This window comes from Callospermophilus lateralis, chromosome 3, assembly GCF_048772815.1.
Source record: "Callospermophilus lateralis isolate mCalLat2 chromosome 3, mCalLat2.hap1, whole genome shotgun sequence".
NCBI lineage: Eukaryota > Metazoa > Chordata > Mammalia > Rodentia > Sciuridae > Callospermophilus > Callospermophilus lateralis.
Genome location: NC_135307.1, coordinates 16,516,931 through 16,531,170, shown reverse-complemented (window position 1 = coordinate 16,531,170; position 14,240 = coordinate 16,516,931). Strand labels below are relative to the sequence as shown.

Genomic DNA, 14,240 nt, shown 5'->3' with positions numbered 1-14,240 from the left:
CTTCCTCCGACGCTCGCCTGACCTTTACAGGATCAAAGGTTTTTAATGTGATCCAGGTGCTGTTGGTTTCTAGAAGCCTCTCCTGGCAATATTGTGGCATTATTTCCTGGCATCTCATAGAAAAGGCTTTTTAGTCTATGAAAATTGTTTTCACAAATATAACCCATCTCCACACAGACAGGCCATTTGAGAAGCCCAGGAAGTTCTATAATTGTATGGATTGATGGAGAAACGTCATATGACAAAATTCAATACCTATGAATAAAAATTCTTAGCAAAATAGGAATAAAGTGTGTTATGGGTTAAATTATATCTTGTAGAACATTTATATAGGTTCTAATCCTACACCTAGGAATAAGGCCTTTTTTTTCAGTAATGGCATTATTATGATGTGATTACCTCAGATGGGGTCATAATGGAGTAGGGCAAGCTGTTGTTCAGTGGGACTTGTAACCTTACAAGGAGAGGAGGGGGTGCTGCTGGTTCATGGGACTTGTAATCTTATAAGGAGAGGAGGGCAGGCTGCTGGGACTTGTGACCGTATTAAATTCAACATCCCTTCCACTTGCATGATGATAAGTGATTCTCTTTGTCACTGTTCTTTTATAGTCTCTAGAATACTGTGTGAGTGATGTAACCAAGAATCAAAGGTCAAGCAAGGATATGGCCTATTATGCTTAGGACAAAAGATTTTCTTCTGTCCCCTGCCTAATTCCTAATTTAAAATGCCAGCACAGAAAAATGCATGTCTATATGTAGAAGAATGAAATTAGGTGTCTATGTTTCATTCTGAACAAAAGTAAAATCAAAAAGGATTAAACACTTGGGAATTAGACCAAAACCCTTGCAAAAGCCAGAAGAAAACAATCTTATAGATGCAGACGACAACCAACTTCCTCAACAAGACCCTTTAAAACTCAAGAAATAAAACCAAGAATTAATAAGTGGGCATTACCTTTAACATGAGCCAGAGAAACAACTTGGTGTAAAAGTCTAGCACCATAGCTTCAGGACCATAAAATGCTCTTTTTGTACATCTCTACCCATTCCCCTCAGTTACTGCTGTCACAACATAACACGTATGCATGGTGTATAGGACTGTATGGAGAAATCATGATGAATCTTTAAGCCTCCCTCTCAGCCCCACAGATGTTACTACTGTGTTCTAAGGTGTCTTAGGGAACAGAGCCTTTTGTTGCATCATCACCATGTGAGTGAGGTACTACCATCCTTTTGAAACCAGTTACTCCAAGTTCAAAGAAAAAGGAATTGAATACCTTCAGTGTAGATGTGTTGTGGTCTTTCAAAAAGAAGATGGGAAATGTGGCCTCTGGCAAGAGGGCCATGTGTTCTGTCAAACCTTATATAGGAGTCAAACAAGCTTTACACTAAAAGGGAAATGGGAAGAATGGGTACTGGGATACAGTAGTCTGCACAAGAGCTAAAGGGTTCCCAGCATGTAATTATATTGTTGTTAAACTAAAATAGTAAATACCAGCTTTTGCACTGGTTCATTTAAATGACTGCAACATAAAGACAGCTTAGTAATTTTATAAACATCCTGGAAGCATTCTTGGTACACATTGCCATGGGTAAAAAGTATAAAGAAGACCAGGATGGTCTTGCAGACCCTACCAGGGAGCTGCCAAAGTGCCATGATGCTGGGTACCAGGTTTCTGCCTTGGACCCCCTCCACTCTCTGGTGGGGAAGCCCAAACCAGCAGGGACCCAGGCCATGGAAATAAGTTCTCTATGACATGGGGTCTGGAGGTGCCAGGAACCAGGAGACAGGGAGGTGAGGGCTGTGCTGTCCCTATGTGCACGACATGGCCCACACACTTGCATCATTATCCTTGGGCTGCCATGCAAACCTTCCCAAGTTCCTCTGTCACAGGGAGGGGTGTTGCCAATCTGGGATCCCTGCTCCTGGTAGCTGCACTGTTGCTCCCTCAGCCAGGGGTCACCCCACCCATTCCCAGGGCTCTCCCACCCATATCCACTGGCAGCCAGCATGCTCACTTCTGGGATTACTGGATTTTTTTCTAACGTTATAAGAAACTACCAAACTGATTCCATATGGATTGCTCCATTAAACATCTCCACTAGCCACCTAGAGAGAGAGTTCAAAATTAAAATTGAAATTTCTAGACACTTGAAATTGCCAGGTATTTTTCTAAATAGCTGGTGGTATTCCGTTATTTTTAATATTAATGAACATCTTTTGATGTACATATTTGCCAAGTTTTCCCCATTTTATTGAATTATTTTTCTCATTGAGTTATGGTTTTAAGTTCTTTTTGATGGAACATATTATGCCACAGAATATTATGCACTGTTCTGTGGTTTGTTTTTATAGATTATATTTTATTTTATAGATCCTTGATCCTTTTTTATGTTCTAATTAGTTACAAATGACACTAGATCGCATTTTGACACATCATACATAAATGGGGTATAACTTCTCATTCTTTTGGTTGCACATAAAGGAGAGTTACACCGGTTGTGTAATCATATGCACGTAGCGTAATGAAGTCCAATTAATTCTACTATCATTCCAACTCCCATACTGCTTCCCTCTCCTTCACTCCTTTCTGTCCAATCTATTCTTCCCTAGCCACCCCCCCCCCATAGTAAGGATTTCTTAATCATTTAATTACACAATTTGTCTGAAACAAATTTATTAAGAAACATCTCAGAAAAATGAAAGGACAGAAGACAGCCGGGTAGGCGAAGCATCCCAGGGAGACAGTCTGACGTCTTCGGCAGGTGGGGGCAGAGGAGGGTCCTGATGTCCTGGTGGAGGCAGAAGTGCTCTCAGCTGGTACCCAGGACCAGGAACCTGAGGCAGTCGGCACATCTTGCTCCTGCAGGTCTGCAGAGTTCACATAGCCAAGGGCCACACGAGGAGTGAGGCTCCACAGGGCACAGGTCCTCAGGCTGTGCCCTCCCCTTCATTGGAGCCACGCGGTGTATCTGGCAGGTCTCTGCACTCTTACATTGGAGCCACCTTAGTGCTGACCCGTGGAATGCAACAGCATAGTCGTAGCCCAAAGGAAGCAATCCTCCCCAGCACCCGCTTCCAGAACTTTCTGCTGGCACAGGATTGCCCAGAGTCAGTCTGGGAGGCTGAATCAGATGCCGAGGTCCTTGCAGACGGAAAGAAGAAATGGATGGCAGGCTGGCTGATAATTCTGATGTGCCTCCGCCCTGACACTTGGGCCTCCTCCTGCAACGGAGGCTCACAGGGCAAGGGCAAGGGCAAGGGGCGAAGGGAAGGCTCACTGGGACACCTCTTGGGGAGGAGCAGGGAACTGGAAGGATCCACGGGGCAGGGGCGAGGGCAAGGCTTCACCCTGGGGGGCGCAGCGGTCCCCTGGAGCACGCCCGCCCCCTGGCTTTTCTGGTGCTCCAGGATGAGGTAGGTGGCCATGGCTGCATTGAACTTCCTCTCGGCCAGAGACACGCAGGCCTGGCGCAGATCGTACCCCATATCGAACATGACGGTCAGTATTTCGGGGTCCGGGTGTCTGGGGAGGGCTTCCCCATAATCCCGGGGTACAGGCTGCTCCCCGTGCGCCAGCCAGGGGTGCTGAAGGATCTGCCTGGCCGTGGGCCGCTTGCGGGGGTCCCGGGTCAGGATCTGGCGCATGAGGATTTGCGCTGCCGCCGAAACGCGGCGGGGGAGGCAGTAGTTGCCCCGCACGATCTGCCTCAGCATCTTCTTAGCCGTGGGGCCCGTGAAGGGGCACCGCCCTGTCAACAGGAAGTACAGAATGACCCCCAGGCTCCAGATGTCCACTGGGGAGCCCTCGTACGCTTGCCTCAGGATAATCTCGGGGGCAAAGTGGGAGAGGGTGCCCCAGAACTCGTGCAGTTTCTGCCCAGGGTGGACCGTGGTGCTGAAGCCGAAGTCGATCAGCTTGACGTGGCCTCTGGCGTCCAGCACGATGTTCTCTGGCTTCAGGTCCCTGTGCACGATGCCCCTGTCGTGGCAGTAGCCCACGGCGCTCACTATCTGCCGGAAGAGCCTGCGCGCCTCCTCCTCCTGCAGGCCTCCCTCGGGGACGTGGTCCAGGAGCTGGCCCCCACCTCCGTGCTCCATCACCATGTAGATATTTTGGGGCGTCTCCACCACCTCAAACAACTGAATCACATGGGGGTGCTTCAGGCTCCTCATCGTATCGGGCTCGGCCAGGAACGGGAGGTTCTGCACTGTCTTGGGCAGGATCTTCACTGCCACCTCTGCTCCTGTGGGGCAATGGCGGGCTAGTTGGACCTGGCCGAACCCGCCACACCCGATGTCCCTCAGGACCTGGTACTGGTGGTCCCTCAGGACTGCCTCGTGGCAGGAGCTGGGCCCCTGCCACACTACACTAGTCTCACTACTCTGGCTATCCATCCTAAGCAGGAACACCACCAAAGATGCTAGCTTAAAACAAAATAACAGACTAAAACAACAAATCCAAATCAAAGACACAAACAAGACAAAACAACAAACCCAAACCAAAGAACCCAAATCCCAAGACCACCACCAACAACCGCCAACCACCAACCACCAAACGCACTAACTAGCTGGGAGTCCGACAGGTCACCACCAAGAGCTTCCTGTACTTGTGGACAAAAACCCAGCCGCGGCCACTCTCTTATATACCTGCCCTTTGAAATTTGTTCACAGTGGCTCCTTGTGACATCAGAGCAAGTCATTGCCCAGTCATGCCTGGCCATAACTCCCAGTGGTCCTCTCCCTTTGGGGCCTCCAGAACTGCTTCCATCTGCAGACTGGGAACAAGGAAGGACTCCAGACCTTTCTTGCTTTAGTGGGTTCTGGAGACTGATAGTTACTTGTTTAGCAATTAATATTTGTGCAGAACTTCAAGGTAGTTTTCATTTTCAGCCTACAAATCTATAACTTTTTGCTTTGAAACATTACAACACATTTACCCTGAAGGTATTCAATTCCTTTTTCTTTGAACTTGGAATAACTGGTGTGAAAAGGATGGTAGCACCTCACTCACATGGTGATACTATAACAGAGTGTTCTGTTCCCTAAGACACCTTAGAGCACAGTAGGAACCTGTGGGGCTGAGAGTGAGGCTTAAAGATTCATCATAATTTCTCCATACAGTCCTATACACGATGCATATGTGTTACTGCTGTAACTGAGGGGGATGCATAGAGATATACAAGAAGAGTATTTTCTGGTCCTGAAGCTATGGTGTTAGAGCTTCACACCAGATTTGTTTCTCTGGCTCATGTTAAAGGTAATGCCACGGAAACTGCACAGAAATATCTGTAGGACACCAAAAATGACAAGGATGGAAATTAAATATTTCATGTGAGAGGTCAAGTAGATAATGAGAGAAGATAGTCATTTCTGGGTACAAGCCCCCGTGAATCAGGAGCTTGCCCTGCTCTCCTTGTAAGGGCCACCAAATGAGCAGCCCCTCTCCTCTCCTTATAAGGGCAAAAGTGCTACTGAACCAGCAGCCTGCCCTCCTCTCCTTATAAGGTCAGAAGTCCCACTGGGCCAGTAGCCCACCCTCCTCTCCTTATAAGGACGCCACTCACACTGGAACAACAGCTTGCCCTATTCCATTATGACCCCATCTTAGGTAATTACATCAAAATATTGCCATTTCTGAAAAAAAGGACTTATTCTAATTTAACCTATAACATGCTTATTCCTATTTTTAAGAGTTTTTATTCATAGGTGTTGAACTTTATCATTTGACGTTTCTCCATTAATCCATACAATCACAACTTCCTGGGCTTATCAATGAAGTGCATATCTTTAGTTGGAATTTGCAAGAGCAAATTCCTGATGCCAAATGATCCAATAACCTTTCACTTAGTCCACCTCTTAAAGATTCTACTGGCCTGCATCACCAAACTGAGACCAAGCTGCCAATACTGAGCAATTGGGGGCAGAACAGGTACCTAACCACAGCAACACTATTTCTTTATTATGCTGTTTATGTCTTCAGGGTTTGTTGTAATTAATATTTCATTTAATACTTGATGTTGAAAATTTGCCTATTCTTTTCTACATCAATGTTATTACAAATTTGTGAACTTTTTTTATCATTTGAAGCAAACAGCTCTTTGTCTCATTGACTTCTTCCATTGTCTCTATTTTTAATATAGTTAATCTCTGCTGATATTCATTCATTCTTTCTTCTGCTTGATTTTGGTTTATTTGCTCATCAACCACTCACCTCCACAGCACCCAAAATTTCACAGTTGGTAAAAATTAGTGTTAATTTGTACCTATTCCTCATTTCTAATGTGTTTTTAATGTTCTCAATTTCCAGGTCCTGCCTTAGATGTATTCTACAAACTTTCACATGTTGTTTTTCCCTAGGTTCAGTGTCTATATTCTTTCCCTTTCAACTTCCTTGACCCATAAATAATTTTGAAATGTGTTTATTTTCCTAGGTTTTGGAGATTTTCTTTTTTCTCACTGTTTTCTAGTTTGAGTTCTAGTTTGTGATGGAAGAACACACTGAGTTTAATTTCAGTTCTTTTAAATTTGGTAACTTATCTTCATGGCATGTGATTTTATTTATATTGACTTTTTTTGGCTTCAATGGGATATGGAGACTGATATATACTTGTTTAAAAATTAAAATTTGTTCAGTAAGCCAATAGACTTGTCTTTTAAAATCTAAAAAATTTTTAATATCGTCTTTGGATGATCTCTTCATACCTACACTTGAGCTATTCAGTTTCTTTTTTTTCCCAAATAATTGGTGTCAAAAGGATGGAAGCACCTCATTCACATAGTGATACTATACCAAAATGCTCTGTTCCCCTATTACATTGTAGAGCACATTTTTAACATCTATGATGTTGAGAGAGAGCTAGGGTTTAAATTAATTTTCCCATACATTTCTCATATGATTTCTCATTAGAAGCCAGTTTCAGAGGTTTCAGTTTGGGGTCGTCTGACTCCATTCCTTGGGACTTGAGGCAAGGCAGGACATCAGGTGGAAGAAGAGGGAAGTGGCTCACATGATGATCAGTAAGCCAAACTATAAGGATCTTCTTTAATGTGCGTTTAAGAACTCCTACTCTAACCCTCAAGGTCACAAGGTAACAAAGATGTTCTCTATTTCTTATAATAGTTGTATAATTTTACGTTTTAGATCATGAATCCACTTAGAGATAATTTTTGAATAGAATTAATGTATAGATCAAGTATTTTCATGTTTGTTGAATTTTTTATATATTGATATTCAATTGTTCCCACATGCTTTTTTGGGGGACAGGCTATCTTGTCTTCATTGGATTCTCTTTACATCTCTAGCAAGAGTCAATTAAGCACATACATGTGGGTCTATTCCTGGGCAGTATTCTGCTCTGTTGCTATATATGTGTATCTTTTCTCCAGTAGCATTCAGCAACTTCCTAGGAATCTGTAACCCAATAGTATCAATCTTTTGAGTTTGTTCTTCCCTTCTAAAATTTTTTTGGCTATTCTTGTTCTTCCATGTTTCTAAAAAGAATGAACTTGTTAAATACTAGTACACAAAATTTTTACTTTCTGCAGGAATTCTGACTGGAATTTTTGTTGAATCTGTAGATCAATGTTCAGAGAATTGGCATACTTAACAATATCAAGCCTTCCAATCAATGAACATGGTGCTTAATATTATTTATTTAGTTCTTCAATTTCTTTTCTCAATGTTTTGTACCTTATATGCAGATCTTGCACATATTCAGTACGATTTGTGTAAATTAATGGATGGCATGATAGGGGATCAGCTCAAAGTTCAGAAAGGTGAGTGAGTTAGGAGGGGACTTGTGTGGCATGGAGGGTGGGTAAGTAACCAGTTCTGCCACTTCTCCCTTCCAACTAGTCCACAGTCATCCATGGGGGCAAGGTGTGTCAGATGGGAATGAGACGACCATAGGTAACCAACAATGGGAAGAATCATTTCTCACCATGAGATGCTAGACAAACACCAAACCTGGCAGCTAGGAGAGAGCATGGAGAGTGGGGGAGCCTCTCAGAGGAGATCTTCTTGCATCCTGAGTATCTCTGGACCTTGGAAAACTGGCCCAGAGTATCTTTCAACCCCAGCCACAGGCACAAGGATTGACTCCATGCCTGTTGTGTGTCAGGTGCTGTGCTGGCTCTGGGGATGTCCCTGTGTGGACTAGGCATTGCCCTGGAGAGTCAGACTAGAGAAGCAGTAGATAGAAATTGTGATGAATGGCAAACCAAGAGAAACACCTGGGGAAGCCAGGTGGGCCATGGTGGAAAGCCTAATTTTTCTATACTGGTCGTGAGAGGCCTCTCTGTGGAATGTCCTAACCAAACAAAGATCTGAAGGCTGAGAATAGCCACCCTTTACCACACAGGAGGGAAAGGACTTCAGGAGAGAGTGGTGAGAGCCAGGTCCTTGGGGAGGAAGAAGGCCCCATTGGTCATGGTACAGTGACCTGACACAGGTCAGGGTGTGCGGTGGACTTTGACTTTCATTCAGAGTGATGAGAAGCCACTGAATGTTTACCCAGGAGAGAAGCATTGTCCAGTTGCTATTTTTCAGAGGTCACTTTGGCTACTGGGAGGAGTGTAGGCTGTAGAGAGGGCAGAGGGGAGGCTGGGAGGCCTTTTCGATGGTTGTTGCAAAAGTCTGGAGCACGGGATGGTAGTAGGACTAGGATGGGTGGTGGTGATGGAGAGAGGGAACTTTCCAAGGTCTCTTTAGGAGACAGGATTTGCTTTGGGAGAACTGAGGCATAGAGGTGGGGACCTTGGTCAGTAATCTGGACCATAGCAGAGAACAGAGTGACAGCTCATCCCTAGGTGTTAAATCAGCTGGTGCTGATTTGAGGGGAGCCTGCCCAGATTTTAAGCTCATCCAGGAATGTCGACTTGGACTTTGACATCTTCCTCAAACATGGACACACCAAGGTCAGCTCCTGGGGAAATGGTAAGGGGAAGTCTGCTCATCCTTTCAGCACACCTTGCCCTGTAGGGCAGAGCCTCCAGCCTCATCCCAAACCGGCTCCCCGGGCTGAGGACATAGCCGAGGCCCAGGGAGGGGACTCACCAAGATCTCACTGCTAGTCAGTAGCTGATCCAGAACCAGGACCAGGCTCCTGCTGCTGTGAAGGGAAGAGGTACTCTGGTCCCTTGCTGATCCCTTGACCCATGACCTCTTCTGTAGAGCCAGATGTGGGCTCACTTCTGACCTAGCAAGGCATTCCTAGGCTACCTTCAAAGCCCAGGGATATCAGGGCTATTTCAGGAAGACACTGGGAGAGAGGGCAAAGGAGGGAGTATTTCAGGGAGGAAATGACAGGAAGCTGCTTTTAGGACCCCTCTCCCCACCCCCACATACAGTGGCCAGGTATAGCCTTATGCCCTCTGCATGCGAATCTCATTCACCCCTTATTACAGCCCTAGGGGCTGGGGGCCAGTATTAGTCCCATTTTATAGATGGTGTGATCATGGGGGAAGCTTGGGGTGTCCGAGGGTTCCTCTGACTTATGTTTTCAAATAGTTTTCTCCTTCACATCATGCAGTTCCTCATAGAGGCCTTTCTTGACTGCTCAAGAATAGCTCCCTAGACCAACTAACTCCACCCTTTATGCTGCTCTGTTTTGTTCATAGCGTGAATTGTTTTTTTGAAATTGTATTACTGTCACGTGCCCCTTAATATCAGTAATTTGTTCTGAGAAATGCATTAACCACTGTATGAGCATCTGGAGTGTGCTTACACAAACCTAGTTGGTACAGGCCAATCACTGGACAAGATGCTATTGAGAGTCTCTGGTAACTCTTCAGTATTTACCCCAAAGAATTAATGTCAGCATACTCTAGGGATATCTGCTTATTCATGTTTATAGCTGCACAGTTCACAATAGCCAAGTCATGGAACCAGTCAGGTGTCTGTCCAGATGGATGGATAAAGAAAACGCAGGATATATAAACATGATAAGGTTTTATTCAGCCATAGAGGGGAATAATGTTATTATTTGCAGGAAAACGGATAGAACCAGAGAACATCACGTTAATTGAAACAAGCAAACTCTAGAGAGTCAAGGACTATGTGTTTTCTCTCATATCTAGAAGCTAGAGAGAGAAAAAGAGATCTCATGAAAATAGAAGGGAGATCAGTAGGGTAGATAAAGAAGATTAGTGGGAGGGAAGGCAAGGAGGGGTTCAGAGGATTGAAATTGATCAAATAATGTCACATATTTGCATGTGTAAATATGCCACAATGAAACTCATTCTGTATAACTATTATGCACCAATAAAAAAGGGACTGATAAACATGAGGTGTATAAAACTGCTACTGGTGTAACAGTAGACTGTTTTACAGTGAGCTCTTTTTATAAATAGGAGTATTCTTTAAAATAATGGTAAAAAGAATAGTATAATAAGTACATAAACCAGCAACATGGTGGCTTATCCTCACAATTGCATTGCTCTACTTTTATACAACAGGCAGCAACAGAAGACTTGTTTACACCAGCAAGACCCCAAATACGTGAGAAATGCGTTGTCCCGTGACATTACAACATCTCTAGCTGATGGGAATCTTTCAGCTCCATTATACTCTTGTGGGACCACTGTCATATATGTAGTCGGTCACTGACCAAAACATCATTATGTGGTGCATGAATGCATGAGTTCAGCATTTTGTTGTCTCTCCCACTAATTCTGAGCCCCAGGAGTGCCCAGACCTTGTTCCTGCTGTATTTCCAGAGCTGAAACAATACTTCACAGAGGAGCATGGTAAAGATGTTGACTGAACAAGAGTGCAAAGATTGAGCTGAGATTCCTTTCCAGAGTGGTTTCTTCCCCTTCCTCCCACAGCTTTCTCCCTTCCAATATTTGTAAAGTTGACTGAAGGCTAAATGCTGGACTCCAGAAGATTGAAATGGAAGCTGTACTTTGCTTTATCTCCCTGCATAGCTGTTGGCTAATTATAATTCTCTTTATTCCCAAGCAGCTCCTTTCCTCCAGAGTTTGCATGCAGTGCCTTCAGAATTGGTCACAGAGAGCCTGGTTGAGCAGCCCAGCATCTCCTGCCAGTGTAACCTGGTCCAAGAGGGTGAGGGCTGAGGAAGGAGGGAAGGGAGGGGGTTGCATGGCCACTGATATCAGCCCAGGTCTCAAACCTTTTGGAACCTGGTGTTTGTCTTAAATTCATCTGTGTCAACATCGCTACCATCCTTTTCAGTCTCATTACCATTTTCATGATCTTCCCTGCTTTCCATAAGCCCTTGACCTTTTCTGATCTATCTCAGTCTATAAATCTATCCTGCATATTTTAAACTGGCTTATCACACCAACAGATTCTCAATCTTCTCAAACATCAGCAGGAACTTGGCAGTAATTCCTTGTCTAGTTTCCTTATGAAACAACCTTTTGGAGTAGACACCAAGAAGTCATAATGTGGACTTTGGGGTTAGCTGAACTCAAATGGGAATCTGACCCCACTCTTTTTTAACTGTGTGACTTTGGCTAAATGAAGTACCTCTCTGATTCAATTTCTTGTCAAAATGTGACTTTTAAAAATATGATTCTCATGTAAGTGTGGCATAAATGAATATAAAAGCCTTATTTAACTCAACAAGGAATGAACCTGCAAGGTGATAGAGCTGTTTCAGGAGCAGACCAGAAAAGATACTTATGCAAGATATGTAGGAACAGATATTAAGTTTAACAGGGAAGAAATGTTGCAGGAAAATCCTGATAAAACTGTTGAATATCATAGGGCCACAAAATTGTTATTTTGAGGGCTACCTTTTCTACTAGATAGAAATAATTTCCATCTCTATTGAACAAAGTTGTCTGCGCCTTATTAATCTATCTCAAGCTAAGATACAAATTTGCACAGTCTTTTCCCCCAATTAATAATAAATACTTAAATTAAGCAAAGTCACATTCTCTTAGACAATTAGGAATTCTGTTCAGGAATATCTACTAGATATTGATCCAATATGATATTAAAGGATACTCAACATTTTTTGCCTTTTTCCAGGTTTTAGTAATTTTTCTTAACTATTTTCTCATGTAAAATAGGGATACTGCAACATACATTGCAGAGCAAAGAGGAGATGGTGTATCAAGCCATGTGTGAAGCCCTTCTTTCTTGGTCAACTAGAGGGATAATTTACTAAGTTTTTGCTATTCATTAGTTTCTTCTGATGCATCAGTAGCATCATGGAGTCACAGCATGGGAGGCACTCCTTTTGCAACCTTGCAGGCTTTGATATTATGAAGCTACTAACCTCTTCTCTTTGTCGATACAAACCAAGGGCTTAGTAGCTGCTTCCTGCCATTACTGTCTCTGAGTTACTATGTTATTCCCTTTTAGCTTTATGTCTTCTTCAGTATCTGTTTCACAAATTTATTCATTATGTTCTCTGCTAACATAGTAAGTATGGTTTCTGTTTCCCTGGGTTGACCCTGGTTATTGAAAATGAAGAAGGAGCATGTTTCCTTGATTTCTTGAAGTTAAGGAAGTTTCCTATAAAAGCACAACAGTACTTCTAAAATTACATAAATAATCCATTCAAAACTGATACTCTTACTACTTTTGGAAAGTACTGTTGGATTTTTTTTCTTACAAATGACACCTCTCAAAGCCCTCTGTGTTTTATCACTTGATCATCAAAGCATTCTTGCGGGTTACTTACGACTCTTTTCTCACTTTAAGAAGAAACTAAAGTACAGAGCATCCAAATCGCTCCCCAACATCCCTCCAGCAACTGGTGTATCTGGAATTCAGACCCTGAATCTACTGTTTTATAAATTGTGACACATGGGTCATGGGTCTCCTTTGTGTGACAGTGTGTGTAAAAAATTACAAACTTGTCAGCATAATTAAATTAAGATAAAGAAAACTTATGAGCAGTGGGAACATTCAATAAAAACCACGGGGCATCCTGATGCAGAAGACGCAGTGTCTTTGCATTTTGTGATTGTTCAGGACCATGGACAGTAACAACATGTATGATGTGTGCATCTCTCTCTCTCTCTCTCTCTCTCTCTCTCTCTCTCTCTCTCACACACACACACACACACACACACACACCACCTGTCCCCAGGGCAACATGAAGTACCTTTCCTAATGTGCAGTGTGCAGGCTGTCCTGTTTCATTGTAGGTTGTGCCCTGCAGAAGGGTTCTTGGCTAAAGGGATGAGGGTGGCCTCTGACAAGCTGTTTGACCTTGTTCTGGGAAATGACTCTTTGGAGAAGGGGTACACTTAAAATAGTTTCTGCCAGAAGTATTATGAGCTATAGGTGATCCGTTCATGTGGCTTGTGGTCAAAAATTTCAAAACTCTATATAGAGTTGGGTAGCTGCAAACAAGACATAGCAAGACTGAGATCAAGACAGGACTGGTTTGGGTGAGGAGAAGAGGGAAGAATAGTATTGGGGGAATTTAAATGGAAAATCTAAGGATAAAATGTATAAAGACCATCAGGATGCAGGCCCTGCCAGGGAGCTGCCAAACTGCCATGATGCTGGGTGCCAGGCTTCTGGTGGGGAAGCCCACGCCAGGAGGGGACAGTTCTCCATGACATGGGGTCTGGAGGTGCCAGGAACCAGGATCCAGGCAGGAAGGTGAGGGCTGTGCTGTCCCTATGTGCAGAAGCAACTGATTATAAATTGACTGCTCCATTAAACATCTTCCCTAGCCATCTAGAGAGAGAAAGATTTCTAGAATCTGAAATTTCTAGACACTTGAAATTGCCAGTTTTATTTGTTTTTGTTTTCTAAGTATTATTGGTATTCCATTGTAATTTTAATTTTATTTTCCTAAAAATATTAATGTTGAACATCTTTTGATGTACATATTTTCCATGACTATGTCATTTTTGTTCAAAAATTTTTCCCATTTTTATTGAGTTTTGAAAGTTCTATATAAGATACATGATAGAACATATTTTGTACTGTTCTGTGGTTTGTCTTTTAATCATCTCTTTTCAAGAGTAGAAACATTAAAGTTTAATAAGGTCTAACTTATCAAAATCTACTTATTTTTATAGATCATAAAGATCTTCATTTTAATATTATTTTTATGGTTCTACATCCATTTTTATTTGTACTAATTGGTTACACGTGACAGTAGAATGCATTTTGACACATCATACATAAATGGGATATATTCTCATTCTTCTGGATGTACATGATGGAGAGTTATAAAGGCTGTGCAATCATATATGCACATAGTGTGGTAATGTCCAGTTGATTCTTTCATTTCTACCACAA

General features: G+C 43.0%; 1 protein-coding gene across 1 annotated transcript; it reads right to left on the bottom strand.

The window, feature by feature from the left end:
* Positions 1-2,992: 2,992 nt before the first annotated feature.
* Positions 2,993-4,399, bottom strand: LOC143393552 (sperm motility kinase 2B-like). The gene has a single exon (XM_076847919.2). The coding sequence runs from the start codon at positions 4,397-4,399 to the stop codon at positions 2,993-2,995; it is 1,407 nt and encodes a 468-aa protein (XP_076704034.2).
* Positions 4,400-14,240: the final 9,841 nt, after the last annotated feature.

Excerpts from the sequence above, each read along its gene's own strand:
- LOC143393552 (XM_076847919.2), bottom strand. The coding sequence starts at position 4,399 with ATGGATAGCCAGAGTAGTGAGACTAGTGTAGTGTGGCAGGGGCCCAGC.